Consider the following 25859-nt stretch of genomic DNA (forward strand, 5'->3'; position numbering starts at 1 on the left):
AAAAAAATAAAAGCTTTGGTACTGAAGAACAGAGATAAAGTGGAATTTTAACATAACTTGATTGATTTGTTTACAATTAGCCAGCTTTATTTAATCTGGAAGTTGACTCTTAATTTTCTGAACTCATAGTAGAGCTGGATGAACTCATCAGGGAAGGAGCCAGCTGCCATATGTGAATGCTGACCCATGGATACCTCTGGTGTTAGAGAAGAACTGTCCTCCACTGAGTTTTCAGTGACTGAATTTCACCAGTAAATTACAGGGTCTTTCTTAGAAGCCTTTGAACAGACTCCCAGTATGTTAATTGTCTACATCACCGAGGAATTCCAATGTAGACAATGGGTTTAGGGATATCAGTAGTAGAAATAAAAATATCCTATACTCATATATCAGAACACTTAACATAGTTTTAAGATGGCCATACTCCCCTACTAATCTGTGATTTCAACCCAGTTCCCACCAGAATCCAAGCTGACTTCTATGTAGAAACTAGTAAGCTGATTCTAAAATTTGTATGGAATTTATATCCTTGAATAATGAAAACAATCTTGGAAAAGAAGAAAAAGAGGACTCACACCTCCCATATTGATGGCTTAATATAAAGCCGTGGTTATCACTGTTTGATGCTGAAACAAGGGCACAGAGTTGAAGAAAATCGGATGTATATAGTTCAAAATAAGCCTGGCCTTGTTTAGAAACAGGGTTTGTTAACATAGTATCAATCACCTGGCATCATACTAGAGTAGGGTAGGTCCTGGTATAGGACAAGTGATGCCTTTATAATATGAGAGAAGCCACAGAAGCAGACACAAAGGGAAAATGACTATTGGAAGAGAGAGGCAGAAGTTGGAGCCCCAAGGATCACCAGCTCCTGCTGCGGACAGGCAGGAAACAGATTCTCCCTCTGACCTCTCAGAGGGATCAGTATGGCCAACATCTTGATTTTTGATTGACAGTTTCCAGAATTGTGATAAGATGTTTCTTATAAACTACTGAGTTTGTAACACTCTGTACAGAATCTTTAAGAAACTAAGTGTCATAATCATTGAGTGGAGAAGAAATCATCTTTTCTTTAAATGTTTCTTTAAATGTTTCTGGATAAAACAGACTGTCACAAGAATGAAGTTGGGTCTGTATTTCATAGGAAATATAAAAAAAAACCTCAAAATGGACCAGAAAGCAAAAACCATGGTAAATCTCCATGACCTTGGATTTAGCAAAGGACTCTTAGGAAAAAAAAAAACCCATGATAACCATAAGGAGAAAATTAATTAGACTTTATCAAGATAAAAACTTATACTTGAAAGGATAAGAATAAAGTAAAAAACCAACCTAAAAATAAGAGGTTATATGTGCAAACAACATACATCATAATGGGCTTGTATCACTTTAAATAAAGGGAACACATAAGTTAACAATAAAAAGCCAATTTTAAAAGAAGCAAAGGCTACAGAATATTGCAAGAAAGATATACAAATAGCAATGAACACATGAATAAAGGTTAATATCACTAGTTATTTTGAGATACAAGTCAAAACAATGATCCATCATTTCATTTCCTCTAGGGTGGCTAGAATCAAAGAACTTGTGAGTGTCTGGAAAAATTGAAACTATCACATATTATTGCTGGAAATATAAAATAGTGCAGTATCACTGTATAATGATTTCAAAGACTGCTGTCTTCAATATGGTTTGAAACTCAACATGAAGAAGACCACGGGGCAAATTGGCAGCACCACGATAGATGGAGAAGAGATTGAGGTTGTTAACAATTATATTGCTCGGCTCTACAATCACCACTCTTGGCACCAGCTCTCAGGAAATGAAAAGATGAATTGCTCTGGGAAAATCTGCTGTCAGGGCCCTCTCCAGAGTCCTGAGAAGCAACATCAGTCTAGAAACAAAAGTGCGCCTGATCTAGTCCATGGTCTTCACAATTACCTCGTAGGCATCAATTCTTCTTCTGACATCCTTAGTCATTATCCAGTTTGGATAAGAGAAGAGCCATAAGCATACCATGGATGCCAAGAAACAAATAGATCTGTCTTAGAGAGGATGAAACCAAGTTTCTCCTTGGAGGTGTGGATTTTGAAGCTCCATCGCACATACTTTGGACATGTGTGGCCAGAAGGGAGTGGTCCTTGGAGAAGGTCATAATGCTCAAAAGTGAAAATATCATGGCTTGGGTCAGGCACAACTTAGACTTTAAAGATAGCTTTGCTCTTTATTGACAGCAAATTTACCCAATGCAATGTTGTTGTTGGGTTTTTTTTTATTTCTTTACTGCTAACTGCTAAATATTGATAGTTGATCCAAGTAAAAGGAAGTGACTGTCAACTCATATCTTTTCTTCATCTGTCTTGATACTGCCTTTTGGTCCAGTGGTGAGGGTTTCTGATTGTAATTAAAAGCTTTTCAAAACGTCTTCAGTCTAAACAATGAGCATGTTGTTGTTGTTGTTGTTAAGTACCATCGAGTTGCAGGCGACTCATAGCGACCCTATGAAGGAGAGTTCTTGACGCTTGGGTGCCTTTCATCTTCTCTCCAAGGTCATAGGGTTTCCGGAGACAAGCTATAATGGAAGTGGACGCCACTCCTCCTTCCACGCTTGTTCAATCGGGGAGCTCCACCCCACTCTCAGTCCGCATTGGGTAGCCAACCACTAACACATTTGACACATCCGTGTCACAGTGTTCAGCCTCACATCAACCACAAGTGACCGCGGGACGGCAACTTGTACACCAGGGCTATACGACTTAGGGGAATGTCTGAACAAAAACAATGAAAGACTGGCCTGAGGGCCGCGAACTAAAAGTCACCCACCTTTGTCTTGGTCACATCAAACAATGAGCATAGTACTTTATTATTATCAATATACTATAGTAATCCTTTTACTAATCCTTTACATTTTAAAAGTTTAAAGCAATATAAAAAATTATAAAATTACAAATTCAAAATGCACACCACTCTGTGGGGGAAGAAACCACCTCATTGCTGCTGAGTTTGATACAACTGACCTTCCATTAGGTTTCCAGAACCTGTAAACTGCACGGGGAAACTCCCATCTTTCTCTCAAGGAGCAGCTGCTGGATTCAACCCACTGTCTTTAAACTGACAGTGCACATCCTTCCCCCCCTAGGTCAGCAGATCTCCCTTACATATCACTAAGTCTTGATATCGATATACTAACACAAAACATAACACCCACTACCATTATGTTGATTCTGCCTATGTTGTTGTAGTTTTTGTGTACTGTCGAGTTGGAACCATAGCTGACCCTCCAGTGGATTTTCTGAGGCAGTAAATTGCACAGAAAGAAACTGCTCATCTTTCTTCTATGAAACAGCTGGTGGATTCACTAAATACAGGACAGGCAGAACTGCCTCATAAAATTCCCAAGGGTGTAAATCTTTACAGAAGCAAACTGCCACACCCGTCTCCAAAAGAGTGGGTAGTGGGTTCGAACTGTGCCAGCCTTCTGATTAGCAGCTTCTCATACTAACCACTCATGCTACTAGGGCTCTTCTACAATGAGAGTAAGCTATGACATATAGGCTAAAATTATTTACATTTTATTTAAGATGATTTAATTATGTTTAAGTAAATACATTTTCATAATAATTTTGCAATTAACAACATAACAAAAAAAAGATTGTACAGATATAAGGGTTTACTTTGTTATTTTCATGTCTTTTAGGAATACACTATCATTTCTCAAGCCAAAGATTGTTGGAGCATCAGCAAAGCAGTTGGAGTATTTTTATTTCTGCATGTGGTACCTGAAACATGCTCAGGAAAATAACTGTTGGAGCCCAAAAGGTTTTCTTTTCCTCTAATAACATTAATCTAGGGTTGTAGCTTGCTATTTTTTTACTGCCTTTAAAAAGTATATGTATTCACTTAAATGTTATTACCTACAGGTCTCCAAAGAGACTGAGGTCAGTAGAAAGTGACCTAACCTTGACAGAAGCAACCGAGTCTGAACCCACACTAGGTCAGCTAGTGACCTAGTGACTAGGTCATCACCTCTCAAGATTTTTAACTAGTAATTCCATTAAAATAAATGGTTCAGCAATCCCCAAATTCACTAGTGTCAAGTGGATTCTGACTCATGATGCCCTCAACTGGGTTTCTGAGGCTGTAAATCTTTATGAGAGGAGTCTGTTCATCTTTTTCCTGAACAGTAAGTGGTAAATTTAAACTGCTGGCATTTCAGTCAGCAATGCTCCCTTCAATAATCACAACGTTAACAAAAGCAGTGATGAAACGAAATCCAGTCATTTGAATTAACCCCTCTGTCTTTTCCCCCACATGGAGATTTCTCCATCTAGCTTACTTGCTAGCTTTTATTGACATTAGATTTTGCTAGGATAATAAAATAGCTTCAACTGCTTTTTTTTTATTGCTACTTGTTATACTGTAAACACAGAAGTAATAAATACATTGCTGTTTTTGTCATTGCTGTTAGGTGCTGTCAAGTCAACTATGATTCCTAATGGCCTATATGAACAAAGATCTGAACTTGCCCTATCCTAAACCCTTCTCACAATCTCAGTCATGCTCAAGCCCACTGTCATGGTCACTATGACAAACCATCATGTCGAGCATCTTACTCTCTTTTGCTCTCACTATCTTTCCCAAAAAAGGGAGTGCTAGTGACCTAGTGGTTAAGAAGCTGCGCTGAAATTTCAAAGATACACAGTTCGAATGTACCAAGCTACTCCACAGGAGAAGGCTAGGCAATCTCCTCCTATGCAATTAACTGCCTCTGCAAACCCACTACAGGGTCTGACTCAACAGCACACAACCAACACCTTTCCCAATATGAAGTTCTCTAAGGACTTATTCCTCCTGAAAATATGCCCAAAATAATTGAGTCGAAGTTTGACCACTCTTGCCTCTAGAAAATGCTCTGGTTTCACTTCTTTCAGGACAAATTTGGTTTTTATTTTGGGAATAAAAGCAATATTCAGTATTCTTGGTCACCATCACAATTCAAAGGAATTTATTCCTTTTCTTCACTGCTTACCTTTAAGACTCACAGGAAGTAATTAAAAACCCCAAGGTTTGGATCAGGTGTACCTCAGTCTTTAAATCAGTAAACATTCTGTTGTACAAAATAATAAACAGCAAGATAAAAACAAAAATTTGAGTATTGTGGGTGATGTTTGGTACCTTCAAATCAAGTACGACCTAGAGGAACCCTATGAACAGCAGATCTGAACCCTGTCTTGTCCTGTGCCATCCTCACACTTTCTGACACGCTAGAGCTCATTGCAGCAGTCACTGTGTCAATCCACTTGGCCAACGGTCTTCCTCTCCTTCATCAACTCTGCGCCCTTCCAAGCATCATGTCCCCTTCCAAGCATCATGTCCCTTTCCAAGGGACAGCCCCTCTTAGCAACACTCCCGAAGTATGCTGCTCGACTCAAAAGCAATCAACAACAACAACAAGAGTCAAAATACAGCCATGAACTTATACCACCTGACTTTAAAACCATTTCAAAGGTAGACTGAATGCACTGAACACCAATGACCAGACAAATTGCAGGATCCCATCAAATTGTAGGCTGTTCATCGAAGAAAGCAAAAGCTTATTAAAAACACAAGGAGAAAAGAAAAGAAACATCACTGTTGATGTCAGATGGATCTTAGATGAAAACATAGAAACCAGAAAGATGTCTAATTGTGTTTTTAAAACTGCAAAAGCATCTGAATCCTTGGATCATATTAAATTATGGATTATAGTTGTAAGAATGCAATTCCAGGACATTTAATTGTGCTCAAGCAGATCTGTACATGAACAAAGCAGCAGTTATTTGAACAAAACAAAAAGATATTATATGGTTTAAAACAAGAAAAAGTGTTTACCAGGGTTCTATGATTTCACCACACCTATTCAATAGTGATGAAGGAGGAAATTCAGGTTCTGAAGGACGTGACAAAAAAATAAAGCCTCAGGAACTGATGGAATAACAATTGACATATTTCAGCAAACAGATGCTGCCCTTGATGTGCTCATCAAGTTGTGCCAAGAAATCTTGAGAACAACTACTTGGTCAACTTAATGGAAAATGGTGCAACCACTATGGAAGGCAGTATGGTGCTTTCTCAAAAAGTTGCAAATAGAGATACCATTTGACTGAGCAATTCCACTACTGGGAATATACCCTAAAGAGACTATAGCAGACATCCAAGCAGATATATGCACATCCATGTTTATCATGGCTTTGTTCACAATAGCAAAGATTTGGAAGCAACCTAAGTGCCCATCAACAATCAAATGGATAGAGAAGCTGTGGTATATTCACACAATGGAATACTATGTTGCATTGAAAAACAAGGAACTCATGCAATATTATTCAAAATGGGTGACCCTGGAGGACATGATGCTGAGTGAAGTATCTCAGTCACAAAAGGACAAATACTGCATGGTGCCACTGTTGTAAATCAGGACTGACCTCAGGGTTGGGAGGAGACTGAGAAGGATGGGTTCAATAATGTATACTGCATTGAAACAGCTGAGGGAGAAAACTGTTTAAAAGGGAAAATTGATAAGTATTTTTGTCATGACAGGAGTCCAGAGAGAAGGTTGTACAGTGGAGTGGACCTGAGGGGAGGAATTATAAAACAATAAAGGAATTTTACTTTTCCAAGAGGAAACACTACAGAGGAGTGTTATGAAGGGGGAAAAGTGCAACAATGAATGAATGGAAATCCAAAGTCTCTGTAAATTTTCATTGAAATTAATAATAAACTAAAAAAATTTTTAAAAATCCATATTTATTCCCATTCCTAAAAAAGGTGACCCAAGAGAGTATGGAAATTATTTAAAAAATCACTAATATTACACACAAGAAAAATACTGCTGAAGATTATCCAGAAAATACTGTAACAGTACTTTGACAGAGAACTACCAGAAATACAAGCTGGGTTTAGAAGAGGTTGTCATGGCACAAGAGACATTATTGCTAGTGTCAGGTGGATCTTGGCAGAAAGCAAATTGTACCAGAGGAATGTCTGTGTTTCACTGACTGTACAAAAGCATTTCACTATGTGGGTGACAACAAATTGTGGCTAACATTGAGGAGAATGGGAATCCCAGAACACCTGATTGTCCTTATGTGAAACCTATACTTGGACCAGGAAGCAGACCACAAAGGAGGGAAACACTGCATGGCTCAAAATCAGGAAAGAAGTGTATCAGGGATTCATTCTGTCTCTATACTTTTTCAATCTATATGCAGAAAAGATCATCCAGGAAGCAGGGCTTTATAAGGAGAAAAGTGGCATCGGGATTAGCAAAAAACATCAACAACCACGTTATGCAGATGACATTACCTTGCCTGCTGAAACTGAAGAAGACCTGAAGCACTTGCTTGAAGAAGGTCAAGGATTGTAGTCTTCAATATGGGTTGAAGCTCAACATCAAGAAGACAAAAATTCTAACCACTGGGCCAATTGGCAGCACCATGATAGATGGAGAAGAGACTGAGATTGTTAACAATTACAGCTTGCTTGGCTCCACAATCAACACTATGGGTGCCAGCTGTCAGAAAATCAAAAGACGCATTGCACTGAGAAAATCTGCTGTCAGGGATATTTCCAGAGTACTGAGAAGCAACAATGTCAGTCTAGAGACTAAGGTGTGACTGATTCAGGCCATGGTCTTCACAATTACTTTATAGGCATCAGAAAATTGGACAATGACTAAGAATGACAGAAGAGTCAATGCTTCAAATTGTAGTGCTGGAGAAGAAACTTGAACATACCATGGACTGCCAAGAAAACAAATATGTCTGCTTTGGAGGGGGTGAAACCAAATATCTCTTTGGAGGCTAGGATTTTGAAGCTCCGTGTCATAGACTTTGAGCACGTGGCCAGGAGAAACTAGTCCTTTGAGAAGGAAATCATGCTTGGAAGGGTAATATGACAGTGCAGGAGAGGAAGACCTTGGATGAGATGGATTGACACAGTGACTGGGGCAATGAAGGTTGGTGTGTCAGAATTAGTGAGACTGGCTCAGGATAGGGGAGGGTTCAGATAGGGTCGCAGGTGACTCAATGGCATGTAACAGAAACAAAAAAGTTCAATTTGTAAGTTGATAAAATAATTCAAGAAGATTGACTATATGAAGTGTGGCATTAGAATTGGAGGAAGACTGGTAAACAACCTGTTTTATAGAAGTGACATGATCTTGTGTGCAGAAAGTGAAAAGAACTTGAAGCTCTTACTTAATAAACTTGAATACTACAACCTTCAGTATGGATTACATCAATATCAAGAGAACAAAAAAGTCCTCACCCCTGGACCAATAGGCAACATAGTGATAGACAGAGAAAAGACTGAAGGTGTCAAATATTTCATTTTCCTTGGATGGAAAATTCACACCCATGGCAGCAGCAGTTAATAAATAAAAAGATATATTGCACTGGGCAAATCTGCTATCAATGGTCTCTTGAAAGTACTCATTTTTTAAAGTTTTTATATTATTTTTAGTAATCAGAGAAGACATACCAAACAAATAATGATTATTTCATTTGACACAATCCATGCTAAGAAAAGGATAGGTAGTTATGGATATCCTGAGTCAAGGAACACTGAGAAAGCCTGACAAGAGATCACAATGGCCTCAGCCTCACTGGTGACAGGACAGTCACAAAGATGACAGGTCCAAGTCTACATGCAGGGACAAGAAGCCTTCTTTCCTAGGTGTATGTCCTTAAAAGATGTCATTTTTCACTTCAAGAAAATATTGTCACCCAGGAACCAATCCTAAAGGAAATAACATGAGGATCCCCCTCCAAGCTCCAGAAGATACCCGTACCCATTCAAAGGTGAGTAGAGTGAATCTGGATTAATGGGGCATGTTTTGTGTGGGCTTTCTGGGAGTACAATTTCATGGAATTATCCCTTTATTTTGGCAGGAGAAGAAGATAAAGGTGGCAGTAACCCAGCCTTGATGAAACAAAACCATGACAATCTTAACAGAGGACACACTTGAGAACCTGGAAGAGACAGATTATCCTGGAAGAGAGTTTTTCAAGACCTGAAAAAGGAGAAGCTTGTCAGCACAACACAAAAAAACCTCAAAAATGCAGGGCTAGGTGCCTCAGGATCTCAAAAAGAGGCCCTGGCAGCATAAGGGTGTCCCTACAGATCTTATATGCAAGCCAGACCCAGCCACCTGTGAGCCTGGCTGGCTTTGCACAAAGGAACAGTGAGAGACAATTTCCAGATGCAAGACAACAGGAAAGAATTCCAGTATCACCCAAATTATACAGATATCAGGAATGTCCCAAGGTCTTTCCATTTTCTCTCAAAGAAAACACAAGGGTGTGAAGCCATATATGCTTGTATAGAGTGCCCCCAAAGCTTCCTCCAGCAGTCAGTCCTGACAGTGCACGAGGTATGTACAGGCTTGGGAAGCCCTTCAGATACAGCTTCTGTGGCAAAGGCTTCAGCCACAGAGCCAATCGGCTGCCTCACGAGCAGATCCACACAGGAGAGAAGCCCTACATGTGCTCTGCTTGTGGGAAGTGCCAGTCATCCAATTCCTTCTCCACATGAGGGTTGACAGAGCTTTTCCTTCCACAAGGATTCCAACATGTCAGAAGCTTCCTGAGACACTGCCCCATCACATACACTTATCTGTCCATAGTGAACACGCCATACAATTTCTTTAATAACTACTGTGAGCATGCCATATAATTTATTTAATGACTATACTTTCCCCTTGTTCTGCAACTGCATGAAAAGGTAAAGTTTGGAAGGGCAGTGAATTTTCTGTATTGTTAACCTGTGACTCCCAAGTATCTTCAAAAGGGCCTGACAGAGATAAATGTCTGTTTTGAGTAAATGAAGTGATCCACATTAGAAGGCAAGAAATCAACCCCCCACCATTTCCACCACTAAGAACACTAACCCTGTTCACAGCGACCACTGACAGCTTCCTTGGCAGTTTCATTGTCTTAAAATAAAATTTTAATTTATTGTGGTTTTGGTCTCCTCTGTCCTCTTTTAAATTATTTTTCCTCTAGTGTAAACAACAAAGGCTAAAAAAAGTATAAACTCAGAAGCAGGGTTGACTTGATAAAGGAAAATCCTGAATTCAATAATGTTATGGTTGTGGCATTTGTATTGGCAGAGAAAATGAACCTGAACATGAGGTCTGGTTGTAGAGTGTTAGAATTCAATTATTATTACTGGCGCCATCAAGTTGAGTACGACTCATAGTGACCCTATAAACAATGGAGCTGAACTCTATACTATCTTGTGCCATCCTTACAATCTCTGACACATTTGAGCCCACTGATGCAGTCGCTGTATCACTTCACCTGGTAGAAGGTCTTCCTTTTCTTCACTGTCCCTTCACTTTTTCAAGCATGATGTCTTTCTCCAAGTAATAGCCTCTCCTAGTAACACACCCAAAGTGTGTATGACAAAGTGTCACAATTCTTTCTTTCAAGGAGTACTGTAGCTTCACTTTCTCCAAGACATACCCGGTTGCTCTTTGGCAGTCCAGGGGATATTCAGTACTCTCCTACACCATCAAAATTCAAAAGTATCAATTTTTCTTCTATCATCCCTATTCATTTTCTAGCTTTCACATACATAGCAAATGACTGGAAAGACGATGGTCCGAATCAGGCACACCTTAGTCCTCAAAATAACATCAATGGTCCACAGTAATTTGGAGAGGGCTTTCCCACTGGAATACCATTGCTCGTTCACAGTTTCAATCTTTTCTCCATCTATCATGATGTTGTCCCTTGGTCCATTGGTAAGAATTTTTCTTTTCTTGATGGTTAGATGTGATCCATATTGAAGGATGCAGTGTCATGTTCTGAAGCAAGTGTTTCTAATCCTCCTCACATTCAGCAAGCAAGGTTGTGTAATCTGCATACCAAAGGTTATTGATGAGCCTTCCTCCAATCCTAAACATGTGCTCAGCATACAGATTGAATAGGTACAGGGAAAGGATACAACCCTGACACATGCCTTTCTTAATTTTAACCCAAGTAGCTTCCCTTGCTCTGTTCACACAGAAGCTTCTTCATTTAGGAACAGGTTTCACATGAGCACGATTAAGTGTTCTGGCATTCCCATTCTTCTCAATACCCACAACCTGTTATGATCCACACAGTCAAATGCCTTTGCATTGTTAATAGAATTTAACGAAAAATACCAGGAAAATCATGTGTGATTTTCTCTTCTATTTCATCCAAAAATTATGTAGAACAGATGCAGCTTATCCTATCCTGAGCCGTCAGGTGCTCCTGATATTTGTAAGCCCACTGAGTCCTGACCAACAGTAGTTGTTTTGTTGTTCTTTGCCATCAAGTCACCTGCAACTCACAGCAATCCTATGCACAGTGGCTCTGAATCCTGCTCTATTATGAGCCAGTCTCAGTGTCTCTGGCACACTTACCCCCATTACCCCAGTTACTGTGTTAATCCATCTCCTCCAGGGTCTTCTTCTCTTGCACTGTACCTCCAACCTTCCAAGCATGACATCCTTTTCCGAGGACTGCTCCCTCCTGGCAACAGGCCCAAAGTGTCAGATGGAGTTTCAGAATCCTTGTCTCCACAGAGCAACTTGCTCTCACCTACTCCAGGACAGACCTATTTGTTCCCTTGGCAGTTCATGATATGTTCAATACTCTTCTCCAGCATCACAAATCAAAGACACCAATTCTTCTGTTATCCTTAGTTACTGCTATACTTTCTGATGCACAGCAAGTAATTGCAAATACCATGGCCTGGAGCAGGAGCAGGAGAGCTTAGCTACGCTCTCTGCTGCGTAGTAAGGTAATTGTGAAGACCATGCCCTGGATCAAGTGCAGAAAAAGCAACTACTTTATTCTCTCAGAGGAACTCTGCATGTCATATCTAGGTCAGGACCTGAATCATCACGTGCAATACATATTTCCTCTGTCAGTCTGATGTGCAAAATAGCCCTAGCTGATGAGAACCTTACATGTGAGAAATTTTTGCCAAAAGGAGTCATCCACAGCAAATTGTGATAGTAAGAAGAAATATTATGTATATAGCAAATTACTGGAGATCCTGGGTGGTTTAATCATAAAGAATTACCCTGCCAACCCAAAAGCACATGGTTCAAATCTACTAGCTGCTCCTCGGAGGAAAGATGGACAATCTCCACCCATGTAAAAATCCACTGGAGGGGGTCAACTAGTAGTCAGTTTGACTGAATAGCACATATAATGTGAACAGAGCAAGTCATTAAGGTTTTGGGATTCCCAGTTAGGAACTTCATGTTGAATATAACAAGCACAATATCACACCACATAGTCATGGGAGTCAACCAAGATCCAAGCCAGGCAAATTCAAATTCTTCCTGATAGTTCTGTGAATCTCTTAGCTTTAGAAAGAAATCTTTCTCTCAATGAGGCTGTGATGATGGAAGCTTGGTGTTTTAGCTGACTGCATTTCCAGCATCACTGGAAAGACTGTGTAGGGTGACAATGGCAGATGTTCTACTACAATCAAATGACATAGAAACAAGATTAAAATGAGATCAAGGTAGATTCTTCAGCAAACATCAGAGTCCCAACTTAACCCCTGAGTTTTTTTCCTCAGGTAAGAACCAAGATCAAAATATTCTTCTCTTTGTTCAAACTAGTTTGATCTATATTCCTATAGCCTATAAACAAAATTTTGGAAGTAGGAGTGGCATTCACTTCCTAAACAACACTCCTTTGGAAACTCTATGAACTTTGATAAATGTTGATTGTTGTAGAGGGGCTTTTTGTTCATAGGGTTACTATGAGTTGTGCTCAACCAAAGGCAATCAACAACAACTGCATAAACAAAGTAGTCATGACAAATACTGGAATAAAGTGGAGAGGAAAATAAATCAACTTTGACTCCTAGAAGTATACAATTTGATGGATATTATTTTGCACATATTTATAGGTCTAGAAATCAAAATAAATACACAACACACACACACACACACACACACACACACACACACACACACACCTGCTGCTGCCCAGTCAATTATGACTTGTAAAGTTATAGAACAGAAAACTGCCTCATGCTGGCCTTGGGAGTTTGATCCTACCCTCCCCCTCAGAATTTTTGTGCTTTTTTTATGAATCCATTTTTCAGAAAGAGGGAAGGCCAGCAAAATAGACGAAGACCCTCAAAGAGAAGAGGTAATACATTGACTGCAGCAATGGGATAAAGTATGTCAGAGATGAGGAAGATAACACAGGATGGGGCAGGGTTCCAGTCTGTTATTCACAGGGTCACTATGATCATACTTGACACAATGGCACCTAACAACAATAACAGGAGCAATCTTTGTGGAAAGAGATTACAATGATTTCTCTCATGGTGCTTTCTTTTTCATGGGTTCACACTGTTAAGCTGTCAATTAGTGGTCAAACTCAAATCATCTCTGTCAACCAGGGACCTTATATGCCTTTTTTTAAAAAAAATGAAAATAGAATCATATTTCACAAACTATTCTTGCATGTCAAATACATTTTGACACCCTCATTTTTCTAGGCTTCCTTTTACCTTAATGTTTAGATTCACATTTCTTTTTAACCAGATATTTAGATGTTTTCTATTTCTATATACAAGCCTTTGAATGTCCAAAATTCTCTATTTCCCCAGCTATTTTTTATCTAAGGTATATTTCCAAAAGATCAATTGTTAGTTCAAAGAATTTTCAAAGCTTTGCTTAATATTGTCAACTCACCTTGCCAAATATTCGCGGCCACTTATCCTCCTCATTATTGAGTGACCAACTATCTTTCTTTTTAACCTAAAAATAACTCTGAACATAAATGAAGAAGCACTTCTTTCTGAACTAAAAGCACAACAGCAAGAAATAAAGTATAATCCAAAATAAAGGCCAAAGTCAAGTCTCTATTACACTGATATATATATATATTAATATTGACACAGTAATGTATGTGCAGCACAAAATTCCCAAACTACAGTACAGTGTAACTGAAAATTAAGTGACTCCTGTGGAACCATAATAAGAATTACTGTGGAAGGAAAATACGTATATGGCCCCAAAGCAGTGAGAAGAAAACCAGCCATGGCCTCACGTTGATTTCGGCCATAACCAGAAGGTTATATGTTAAAATATTTAATAAAGAGATTAGAAACACACAGACACGATGCAAACCCTGTTATGCCGGAGGCAGGGGACACACATTAAGGCAAAGTCTAACTCAATTATTTAGTTAGATCACAGCATGGCTGTAAACTGTAAAGTTTTACATGATCTGAGAAAGCTTTTCAGGATTCTTTTTAATTGCAGTCTTAACAAAGAATCAACAGAATATTTTAAAATATATTTTAATACTTATTTTGAGGAAAATAGTGATGTGATGATAATGGTTGGCTTTGGAAAAAATAAAGGTAATGTTTTCTTTGGTTATTTTCTTATTGAACCAAAATTTTAAAAACTTTTTTTCCCATTTATGCTAACATGAATATAGCTTAAATCTAATATGTATAGTAATTTGGGGGAAGGTTGTTTTTTTCAATGTTAAATATTTAAGAAGGGTGTTTTGTTTTGTTTTTTTAAAGAAGTTTTATATTAAACTTCTCCCATAGGGTAAAAAAGGAAATCCATAGACCAGGAAAAATATTTGGCAATGACATATCTAAAATTTACAGAATACTCCAGTACCTCTAAAAGAAAAAGGCAAATAATCCAATCAAAAAAATGGGTACAAAATAGGAATAGATATGAAAAAACACATGAAGAAATATTGAAAATCCCTAACTACAGTAGAAGTAAATAAAAACAACATTGAGATATTACTTCATCTCAACAACAATAGCAGATTCAACAGGGCAGCAAACAACAAATGCTGGCAAGGATGTAGAGAGATTGGAACTCTCATTCTCTGCTGGTGGGAATGTAAAATGGTATAATAACCACTATGGAAGGCAGTCTGACACTTTCTGACAGAGTCGGAAATAGGAATATCACTTGACCCAGCTATCCTCCCACTGAGAATATACTCTAAAGAAACCAGAGCCGTGATGCAGACAGATATATGTACACTCAAGTTAGTTGCAGCATTATTCACACTAGCAAAGAGATCCAAGCAGCCTAAGGGGTCATCAACAAACTAATGGATAGAAAAACTGTGGTACATTCACACGAGGGAATATTATGCAGCACTGCAAAATAATGAACTTGTAAAACACTACCACAACATGGATGAGTCTGGAAAACATTATTCTGAGTGAAATATTTCAGTCACAAAAGGACAAATACTTCATTGGACCACTGTAAAAATAGGATGGGAGGGAAAATAGAAGGGAGGAAAAGAATGGATAGATAATGAACACTATACTGAATAGGTGAAAGGAGGAACTGTCTGAAGGGAATAGATGATTAGACATTGTGTGTATGGCAATCGACAATCTGGGGTAAGACATGCATTACAAAATAAACTGAGGCAGGGGAAGGTTTGAATGCCTCAGTGGCTTTATAAGAGAAAGACAGGCAGTTTCCTCCCGTGTGATTTGCAGCCTCTGAGCAACCAGTGGATGATCAGTGAGGGGTTAGTTCCTACTCGACAGCAATTAGATGAGTCACTTAGTCTTGGAAGCTGTACTGAAACTTGTTCAAAATCATAGTAAAATGCAAGGTTCCACTGACAGACTACATGTGAGATGCACAGGCCAGGTGCTGAACCCAGTCTTCCCACAAGGAAAGTAGGAATTCTACCAGGGAACCACCAATGCCTCTTCACATACACAATGTGTGATTTGAGGTCTTTGAGACTTAGCTTCTTTATCTGAAAAACAAAGATGATGAATGAATGACCATTAAGATTCCCCATACCTTACAACACTCTGTAGCACTGGCTCTTACCTCCAAGTCTCATCTCTAACATCCTCAGCCTTCTTAAATTCAGCCTCCATGTCACCCTCAACATGTGTAACCTCCTAAAATGTACTCTGTTTTCTCTTAGCCCTACATGGAGAGTGACCCCTAACAAAATCTGCAAACATTTCCCCCACCCAAGCTAGACCTCAAGTCAGTGCCTACAACACGGCTTCCTCAGCGATCTATCTCCATCTTAGCTATCACCTCCCGTCTTAAAGTAATTCTTTCTGAATTGCCTGTCATCACTTGTTTCTTTTTATCTATGTGGCAAGCGCTTAGTGCCAGAGTTTCTATGTATTTTGTTCACCATGGTATCCCTGACTTTTGGAACAATTCCTGGCATTTGCTAAATAATTAAATATTTGTTAAATGAATAAATAATGAGATTGTGCTAAGCAAGCTACCAAAAACTTCAATACTGAAAGCAATTTCTAATTTCTCTCAAATAGGTCACTAAAAGCCAAAGTAAAGTACAGTTGTATTTGTTGCTCCCTTCACAAAAGCAAAATAATTCTGTTTTATTTTTAACTTTTCTCCTTTTCACACTACTTTCCCCTAAAACTCCTGTAATGGTTAAAGTTAGGAACAATATATTTTTGGTAAAAATGAAGAATATACTACATAACAACAAAAAATACTATTTAAAAAATATTTTATATTGGTTTACACACAAAATATGTATACATTGTATATCATGTAATCATCCACATACATTGCTTTATTTAATTGTTGTTGTTGTTGTTGAGTGCCATCAAGTTGTAGGCAACTCATAGCCATACTATGAACAAAAGTTCTCAACACTTGTGTGTCTCTCATCCTCTCTCCAAGTTCACAGGGTTTCCAGAAGCAAGCTATTGTGGAAGTGGGTGCCACTCCTGCTTCCAAGCTTGTTTTAATCGGGGAGCTCCACCAAACACTGTCCAAACATGGGTAACCATTATCACATTTGACTCATCAGTGTCACAGTGTTCATCTTCACTGCAACCACAAGTTATTGCTGTACGGCAAGTGGACACACCAGGGATATACGACCTAGAAAATGTTTGAATAAATCTAGCACACATTAATGCTGGCAAACTCTGGGCCAGAGACTCCCAGTTCACCTGGCAAGTTCCATACCTGCCTCTCCTCAAGAAGTCAGAGGCCGCGTGCAGCTGACACTAAGTCTCCCAAGACACTGGCCCTGACCCTGCAGGCGTGGCCCGACATTTCTGTATAAAATTAATCTTCAAAATTCTTTATAAAAGTTGTTGTTGTTATATGCCATCAAGTCGCTTGCGACTCACAGTGACCCTATCTATGTACAAGAGCCCTAAACACCGTTCTTTACTGTGCCAACCTCGCCATCTCAAACACACTCATTCCCACCACTCCAGTCACAGAATCGATCCATCTCATTGAGGGTCTTCCTCTCCTGCGCCACCCCTCCACTCTCCCAAACATGATGTCCCTCTCCAAGGACCAGTCCCTCCTTGCAACATGCCCAAAGTATGTCAGATGAAGCTTCAGAATCCTTGACTCCAAGAGCACTCTGCCTTCACCTTCTCCAGGACAAACTTGTTTGTTCTCCTAGCAGTCCACAGTATATTCAACACTCTTCTCCAACATCACGGCTCAAAGGCATCAATTCTCTTTCTCTCATCTGTCATTGTCCAACTCTCTGATGCATAGCACGTAATTGCGAAGACTATACTCTGGATCAGGCGCAACTTAGTCTCCAGCCTGACATCGTAACAGTACTCTTGTGAGGTCCCTCACATCTGACTTTCCCAATGCAATTCATCTCCTGATTTCCTGGCTGCTGTTACCAAGAGTGTTGACTGTGGAGCCAAGTAAACTAAAACTCTCAACTATCTCAATCTCTTCACCATCCATACTGATGCTGCCAATTGGCCCAGTGGTGAGAATCCTTGTTTTCTTGATATAGAGCTTCAATCCATATTGAAGGCTGCAGTCCCTGACCTTCTGCAGCAAGCACTTCAGGTCCTCCTCAGTTTCAGCAAGCAGGGTTGTGTCAGCCGTGTAACACAGGTTGTTGATGACTCTTCCACCAATCCTGATGCCACATTCTTCCTCATACAGCCCAGCATCTTGGATGATCTGTTCCACATACAGATGGAAAAAGTATGGAGACAAAATACATTCCTAATGGACCTCCTTCTTGATTTTGAACCATACAGTGTTTTCTTGCTCTGTTCCGACAACTGCCTCTTGGTCCAAGTATAGGTTTCACATTAGCACAGTCAAATGGGATTCCCATTCTTCTCAGAATCAGTCCTAGCTTGTTATGATCCACACAGTCAAAAGCCTTTGTATAGTTAGTAAAGCACAGATAGACATTCTTCTGGTATTCTTTGCTTTCTGCCCAGATCCACCTAACATTAGGTATAATATCCCTAGTACCATGACCTCTTCTAAATCCAACCTGCACATCTTTTAACATATTGCTCCAATCATTTTTGGATAATTTTCAGCAGAATCTTGCTTACATGTGATGTTAATGTTATTGTTCGATAATTTCCACACTCCATTGGGTCACCTTTCTTTGGAATGGGAACAAATATTGATCTCTTCCAGTCAGTTGGCCAGCTGGCTGCCCTCCAGATTTCCCAACACACTTAGTGAGCACATCCAGGGCAGTGTCTGTTTGTTGAAATATGTCAATTGGTATGCAATCAACTCCTGAAGCCTTGTTTTTTGCCAATTCCTTCACAGCAATTTGAACTTCCTCCTTCATCACCATAGGCTCTTGCTCATATGTTATTTCATTAAATTCTTCTGTGTCAGCCAATTCCTTCTGATACAGTGACTATATATAGTCCTTCTATCTTCTTTTGATGCCTCCTGGATCATTTAACATTCTACCCAAAGTATCCTTAAGTATTGCCACCAGTGGCTTGAATTTGTTTTTCAACTCCTTCAGTTTAAGAAACCCTTTTGATTTTCTGACTCCAGCTCTCTGCACATTTCATGACAGTATCTTGCTTTTTTGTCCCGAGCTGCCTTTTGAAATTTTCTGTTCAGTTCTTAGATTTCTCGGTTTCTTCCTTTAGCTTTGGCTTCTCGGTGCTCTAGTGCAATATTCAGAGTCTCATCTGACATCCATTTTGATCTCTTCTTCTTCTTCAGCCTTTGTAATGATCTTTTGCATTCTTCATGGACAATTTTCTTTACATCCTCCAAAAGCTCAATTGGTGTACGCTCATTGGTGCTCAAGGCTTCAAACCTGTTCCTGAGATGGTTTTGAAATTTGAGTGGGACGAATTATGGTCAAATTTTGGTTCCCATGGATTTGATTTAATTTTCCTCAAGTTCAGCTTGAGCTTAATCACCATTAATCTATATCCAACATTACAGGGTATTTTAAGATCCCTATTAGATCTTTCCCAATTCCTTCACTCCCTCTCTCCACCCACCAAACTCTATGACACAATGATTTTGCCCCTGCCCACCCTCAGCTCCTACCCTTCCCCTCTTGAGCTTTTATATACAGCTTACTAGTTCTTCTTATATTTTTACAATAATGCTCTTATGCATTGTTTGTCCTTATGAGACTGAGTTAGTTCACTCATTCAGCATAATGCTCTCTAGTCTCTCCCATATTATGTAGATTTTTAAAAAATTTAAATCATTATGTACACCCATGTTTATCACGGCTTTGTTCATGATAGCAAGGAATTGGAAACAACCTAAGTGCTCATCAACAAATGAATGGATAGAAAAGCTGTGGTATATTCACACAATGGAATACTACACTGCATTGAAAAACAAGGAACTCATGAAATAGTATGCAAAATGGGCAACCCTGGAGGACATTATGCTGAGTGAAATATCTCAGTCACAAAGGGACAAATACTGCATAGTGCCACTGTTGTAAAATAGAACTGCCATCGGGGTTGGGGAAGACTGAGAAAGATGGGATAAATAATGTATACTGCATTGAAACAGATGAGGGAGAAAACTGTTTAAAAGGGATATGTGATTAGGTATTATTGTCATGATAGGAATCCAGAATGAAGGATGCACAGTGGAGTGGACCTGGTGGGGAGGGATTGTAAAACAATGGGGGAACTTTTACTTTTCAAAGAGAAGACTGTACAGGGGTAGAGGGGCAGGGAGAAAAGTGCAACAGTGAATGAATGGAAATCCAAAGTCTCTGTAAATTTTCATTAAAATTGAAAAAAATGATTAAAAAATTAAATCATTGCTCCTTACTGCTGCATAGTATTCCATCATTTGAAAGTACCACAATTTCTCAATCCATTTATTTATTCTCAGACAGTTGTTTCCATGTTCTTGCCACTGTGAATAACGTAGCTATAAACACTGGTGTACAAATCTCCATTACTGTCTCAATTCTATAAGGCACCCAAGCTTGAAGGAGAGGACTCTCCTTCATAGGGTCACTATGAGTCGCCTGCAACTTGATGGCACTTAACAACAACAACAACAACATATTCCTAGTAGTGGAATGGCTGGGTCATATGAAATTTCTATGTCCAGCTTTTTAAGGAAATGCCAAACTGCCTTCCAAAGTGGTTGTACAATCTCACCATAATAGCTCCAATCTTTCCACATCCTCTCCAACATTTACTGCTTGCTGTCTTATTAAACTTTGCTATAGTTACTGAGGTAAGATCGTATCTCATTGTGGTTTTGATGTGCATCTCTCTGATTGTCAGTGATTCTGAGCATTTCTTCATGTCTCTATTCACCATCCAAATATCTTCCTCTATGAAAAGTCTTTCCATGTTTTTTGCCTATTTTGTGATTAGATTATTAGTCTTTTTCTTGTGGAGGTCCTGAAGCAATCTGTAAACTTTTGTTATGAGACCTTTGTCTGAGATGGCATTATTGCTGATATGTGCTGTTGAGTCAACTATGACTCATTGTCACCCTATACACACTAGCTCTGAACCCTGCTCTTTCCTGAGCCAATTTCACTATCTCTGACCCACCTATCCTCATTAGTTACTGTGTCAATCCATCTCATCTAGGGTCTTCCTCTCCCGTATTGTCCCTCAATTTTTCCAAGCACTATATCCTTCTTCAAAGACTGGTCCCTCCTGGCTAGATTCCCAAAGTATGTGAGATGGAGTCTCAAAATCCTTGCCATCAAAGAGCAACCTGGTTTCACCCTCTCCAGGACAGAACTGTTAGTTCTCTTGGCAGTCCATGGTATGTTCAATACTCTTCTCCAGCACCAGAACTCAAAGGCATCAATTCTTCTTCTGTCATCCATGGTCATTGTCCAGCTAGCTCTTTAATGCAGAGCAAGTAATTGCAAAGACCATGGCCTAGATCAGGTGCACCTTAGTCTCTAGACCGACTTCTTGCTCTCTTCAGCAGTCTAGAGAAGTCCCTGACCACAGATTTTTTAAGGCAATTCATGTTTTGATTTCTTGGCTGCTCATCCCAGCAGTGTTAGTGGTGGAACTGAGCATTGTGAAATATTTTTTCCCAGTCAGGAAGTTTTCTTTTCACTCTACTGGAAAAAAATTTTAACTGGAAAAAAAATTTTGAACTATATCTTTAGAAAGTCTCATTCAATGATATTATCTTCTCCCAGCTAAGCATTTTTGGCTGTATTTGCCAGCCTATTTATACCATAGAAAGGCTTTCTAAGTGTTGTCTCATTCTGTCTGTTATGATCTTTATGGTTTGGGGCTTTACCCCTAGATCTTGATCCACATTGGGTGTGTGGTTTGAGATATGGATCTTGCTTCAGCTTTCTGCAGGCAGAAATCTAGTTTTGCCAGAACTATTTGTTGAAGAGGCTGCTGTTTCCCCATTTGATAGTCTTCACTTCTTTTCAAATATCAGTGGACCATAGGTAGATGAATTAATTTCTGGGTTTTCCATTCTGTTCCATTGGTTGATATGTCTGTTACTGTACCAACACCAAGCTATTTTGGTTATTACAGTTCTACAGTAGGTTTTGAGATAAAAAATTGCTATGCCTCCCACTACATTTTTGTTTTTCAGAAGTGCTTTGCTTATTTGAGGTCTCTTTGCTCTCCAAATTAACATGAATTGCCTTTTCTATCTCTTTTAAAAATGAATTTTGGTATCTGTACTGAGATTGCATTAAACAAATGAATGGATTGTTTTTGGCAGATTGTCATTTTCACTACATTGACTCTTTCTATGCATGTACAGGGAACACTTTTTAATTTATTTAGATATCTTACTGTTTAGCACAGTAGTGTTATGTACTTTTCTTTCTAAAGATCTTTTGTGTCTCTAAGCCCTAGGGATATCATTGCTAGTGTCGGAGGGATCTTGGCCAAAAGCAGAGAGTAGTACCAGAGGAATGTCTATTTGTATTTCAGTGACTATGCAAAGGAGTTTGACTGTTTGGATAACAATGATTCATGGATAACCTTGAGGAGAATGTAAATCCCAGAACACCTAATGGTGCTCATGTGAAACCTATACTTTGACCAGGAACTAATCATCAGAACAGAGCAAGGAAAACACTGTATGGTTCAAAATCAGAAAAGGAGTGCATCAGGAATGTGTCCTGTCTCCATACTTTTTCAATCTTTATGCAGGACAGACCATCTTAGAGGTTGAATTTATCTGAAGGAACTCATCAACAGCCTTTGTTATGCAGATGACACAATCTTGCTTGATGAAATTGAGGAGGGCCTGAAGCACCTGGCCCACCACGTTACCAAATTGGTCTACTAGGTCTAACAAGGTTTTTTATGTTAAGTCCTTGGGGTTTTCTGTGTGCATTCTCATATCTTCTGCATATAGTGACACACTTACCACCTCTTTGCCCTTCTGGATGCTTCTTATTTTCTTCTTTTGACATATTTCCCTAGCAAGTACTTCCAATACAATAATGAATAGAAGTGGTGAACGTGGGCATCTTTGTCTCATCTCTGCATATTTTTTTTTTTGCAGGGGGTGGATTTATTTCCTTTTTTTCATTTTAATTAAAGGTTACAGAGACTTTGGATTTCCATTCACTGTTGCACACTTTCCTCACTGCCCACCCCACCCCAGAGTTCACGCTTCTCTTTGAAAAAGAAAATCTTTCATTGTTATACAATCTTCCTCTTCCCTGGCCCCAAGTCTACTCCACCTATGCAGCTTTCATTCTGGACTCTTGTCATGACAATAATACCTAATCATATATTCCTCCTAAACCGTTCTCTCCCTCATCTGTTTAACTGTATTACATATTATTTATCCCCTCTTAGTTCCCCGCCCCCCACCCTGATGTCAGTCGTGCTTTACAACAGTGGCACTGTGCAGTATTTGTACTTTTATAACAGATATTTCACTCAGCATAATGTTCTTCAGGGTCACCCATTTTGTATATTTTATGAGTTCCTTGTTTTTCAATTCAGCATAGTATTCCATTGTGTGAATAGACCATAGCTTCTCTATCCTTTCGTTTGTTGATGGACACTTGGGCTGTTTCCAACTCTTTGCTATTGTGAACAAAGCCAAAATAAACATAGGTGTGAATATATCTGCTTGGGTGGCAGTTCTGGCTTCTTTAGGGTATATTCTTAGGAGTGGAATTGCTGGATCAAATGGTATTTCTATTTGAAACTTTTTCAGAAAGTGCCATACAGCCTTCCATAGTTGTACCATTTTACACTCCCACTACCCGTGAATAAGGATAACCTCACCAGTATTTGTTGTTTGCTGTTCTGTTAAATTTTGCTATTCTTACTGTAATGAGATGGTATCTAATAGTTGTTTTGAGTTGGATCCCTCTTAGAGCTAGGAATTTTGAACACTTCTTCATGTGTTTGTTTGCCATCTGAATGTCTTCTTTGGTGAAGTGGCTGTTCATATTCTATGCCCATTGTGCAATTGGGCTATTTACCTTTATCCTATTGTGGTGCCCAAGTATTTTATAAATTCTAGATATAAGTTCCTTATCTGACATGTCATTGTTGTTGCTGATGTTATGTGCTGTCGAGCTGCCTGCGACTCATAGCGACCCTATGTACAACAGCCCTAAACCTTGCTCTGTTCTGTGTCAGTCTTACTGTCTCTGACACACCTACCCCCCATTACTCCAGTCACTGAATCAATCCACCTCATAGAGGGTCTTCCTCTTTTGTACTGGCCCTTCACCCTCCTAAGCATGAAGTTCCTCTGTAAGGGCTGGTCCCTCTTTGCAACATGTCCAGATTATGCCAGACAAAACTTCAGAACCCTTGCCTCCAAGGAGGAGACTGGTTTAACCCTCTCCAGAATGAACCTGTTCATTTTCTTAGTAGTCCATGGTATATTCAATACTCTAATCTAGCTAGCACCACAGCTCAAAGGCATCAATTCTCCATCTATCATCTATCATCCCTAGTCACTGTCCAGCTCTCTGATGCAGAGCAAGTAATGGCAAAGACCATGACCTGTATCAGGTACACCTTAGTCTCCAGAGTGACACTACTGCTTTTCAGTACTCTGCAGAGTTCCCTAGCAGCAGACTTTCCCATTGCAATACGTTTGTGGGCAGAATATTAAATGTTCCAGGAAGTATTTAAAGAAGGTGGAAAGAATATACAGAGTCACTGTACCAAAAGGAATTGGTAGACACAGAAGAATTTAATGAAACAACATATGAGCAAGAGTCTATGGTGATAAAGGAAAAAGTTCAAGCTGCTTTGAAGGAATTGGCAAAAAATAAGGCCACAGGAATAGATGGTATATCTTTGACATATTTCAACTAACAGGTACTGCCCTAGATGTGCTCACCAAGCTGTGCCAAGAAATCTGGAGGACAATCACTTGGTCAAATTACTGGAAGAGATATATATTTGTTCCCATTACAAAGAAAGGTGACCCAACAGAGTGTGGAAATTATCAAACAATATCATTGATATCACAGGCAAGCAAGATTCTGCTTAAAAGATTAACCAAAAACGATTGGCACAGCAGATCAACAGAGAACTGTCAGAAGTCCAGGCTGGGCTTAGAAGGACATGTCATTACCAAATATTTTTTCTCGGTCTGTGGCTTCCCCTTTTACTCTGTTAGAGAAGTTTTTTTATGTGCATAGGGATTTGATTTTCAGAAAGTCCCATTCATCTATTTTACCCTCTCCTGGTTGTAGGCTTTTCAGGATCTTGGAAGACTGTTTATATTGTGGATTAGGGCTTCAAGAGTTCTTCCAAGTTTTTCTATAATGAAGTTTATAGTCCTTGGATTTAGTCCTAGGTCCTTGATCCAATTTTACTTTTCATGTATGGAGTGAGATGTATGTCTTGCTTTTCTACAGATAGTTTTCCAATTTTGCCAGTACCATTTGATAAAAAGACTGTCATTTCCCCACTTAACTGATTTCATCTCCTTGTCAAAAATCAGTTCACCATAGGTAGATGGGCTGATTTTTGGGTTCTCAATTCTTTTCCACTGATCTATGTGTCTGTCATTTACCAGTACCATGCTATCTTGACCACCATGGCAGTGTAGTAGGATTTGAAACCAGGGAGTGAGATGCCTCCTACCATATTTCTCTTTTTAAGGAGTGCTTTGCTTATTCGGGAACTCTTTCCATTCCAAATGAAATTGGAGATTGCCTTTTCCATCTCATTGAAGAATGGGATTGGTATTGGCATTGAGATTGCATTGAATGTGTAAATTGCCTTTGGTGGCAGTATCATTTTCACATACTGAGTCTTCCTATCCATGAATAAGGGATAATCTTCCATTCCTCCAAGTCTCTTTTTGTTTCTTATAATAATGTTTTGTAATTTTCTTTAATTAGATCCTTTGTGATTCTGGTTAGATTTGTTGTTGTTGTTTTGTGCAATCGCGTCACTTGCGACTCATAGCGACCCTATGTACAACAGCCCTAAACTCTGTTCTGTCCTGTGCCAATTGCACTGTCTCCGACACTCCCATCCCGATTATCCCAGTCACTGAATCAATCCACCTCATAGAGGGCCTTCCCCTCCTACGCTGTCCCTCCACCCTCCCAAGCATGATGTCC

General features: G+C 39.3%; 2 protein-coding genes across 5 annotated transcripts in view; one reads left to right on the top strand and one right to left on the bottom strand.

The window, feature by feature from the left end:
• Positions 1-9570, top strand: part of LOC102860938 (zinc finger protein 500-like) — a 36471-nt gene extending 26901 nt beyond the window's left edge. Inside the window, exons 2-3 of the mRNA XM_006892157.1 lie at positions 8672-8757; positions 9363-9570. Of these exons, the coding sequence (XP_006892219.1) occupies positions 8672-8757; positions 9363-9570 (294 nt within the window). The remainder of the gene's footprint in view (positions 1-8671; positions 8758-9362) is intronic.
• The window catches only part of SNAP91 (synaptosomal-associated protein, 91kDa), a 260033-nt gene that overhangs the window by 212151 nt on the left and 22023 nt on the right, over positions 1-25859 (bottom strand). The gene's annotated exons all lie outside the window — the stretch shown is intronic.

This window comes from Elephantulus edwardii, unplaced genomic scaffold (genome assembly GCF_000299155.1).
Source record: "Elephantulus edwardii isolate Elephantulus edwardi_28Jun2011 unplaced genomic scaffold, EleEdw1.0 scaffold00111, whole genome shotgun sequence".
Taxonomy (NCBI): domain Eukaryota; kingdom Metazoa; phylum Chordata; class Mammalia; order Macroscelidea; family Macroscelididae; genus Elephantulus; species Elephantulus edwardii.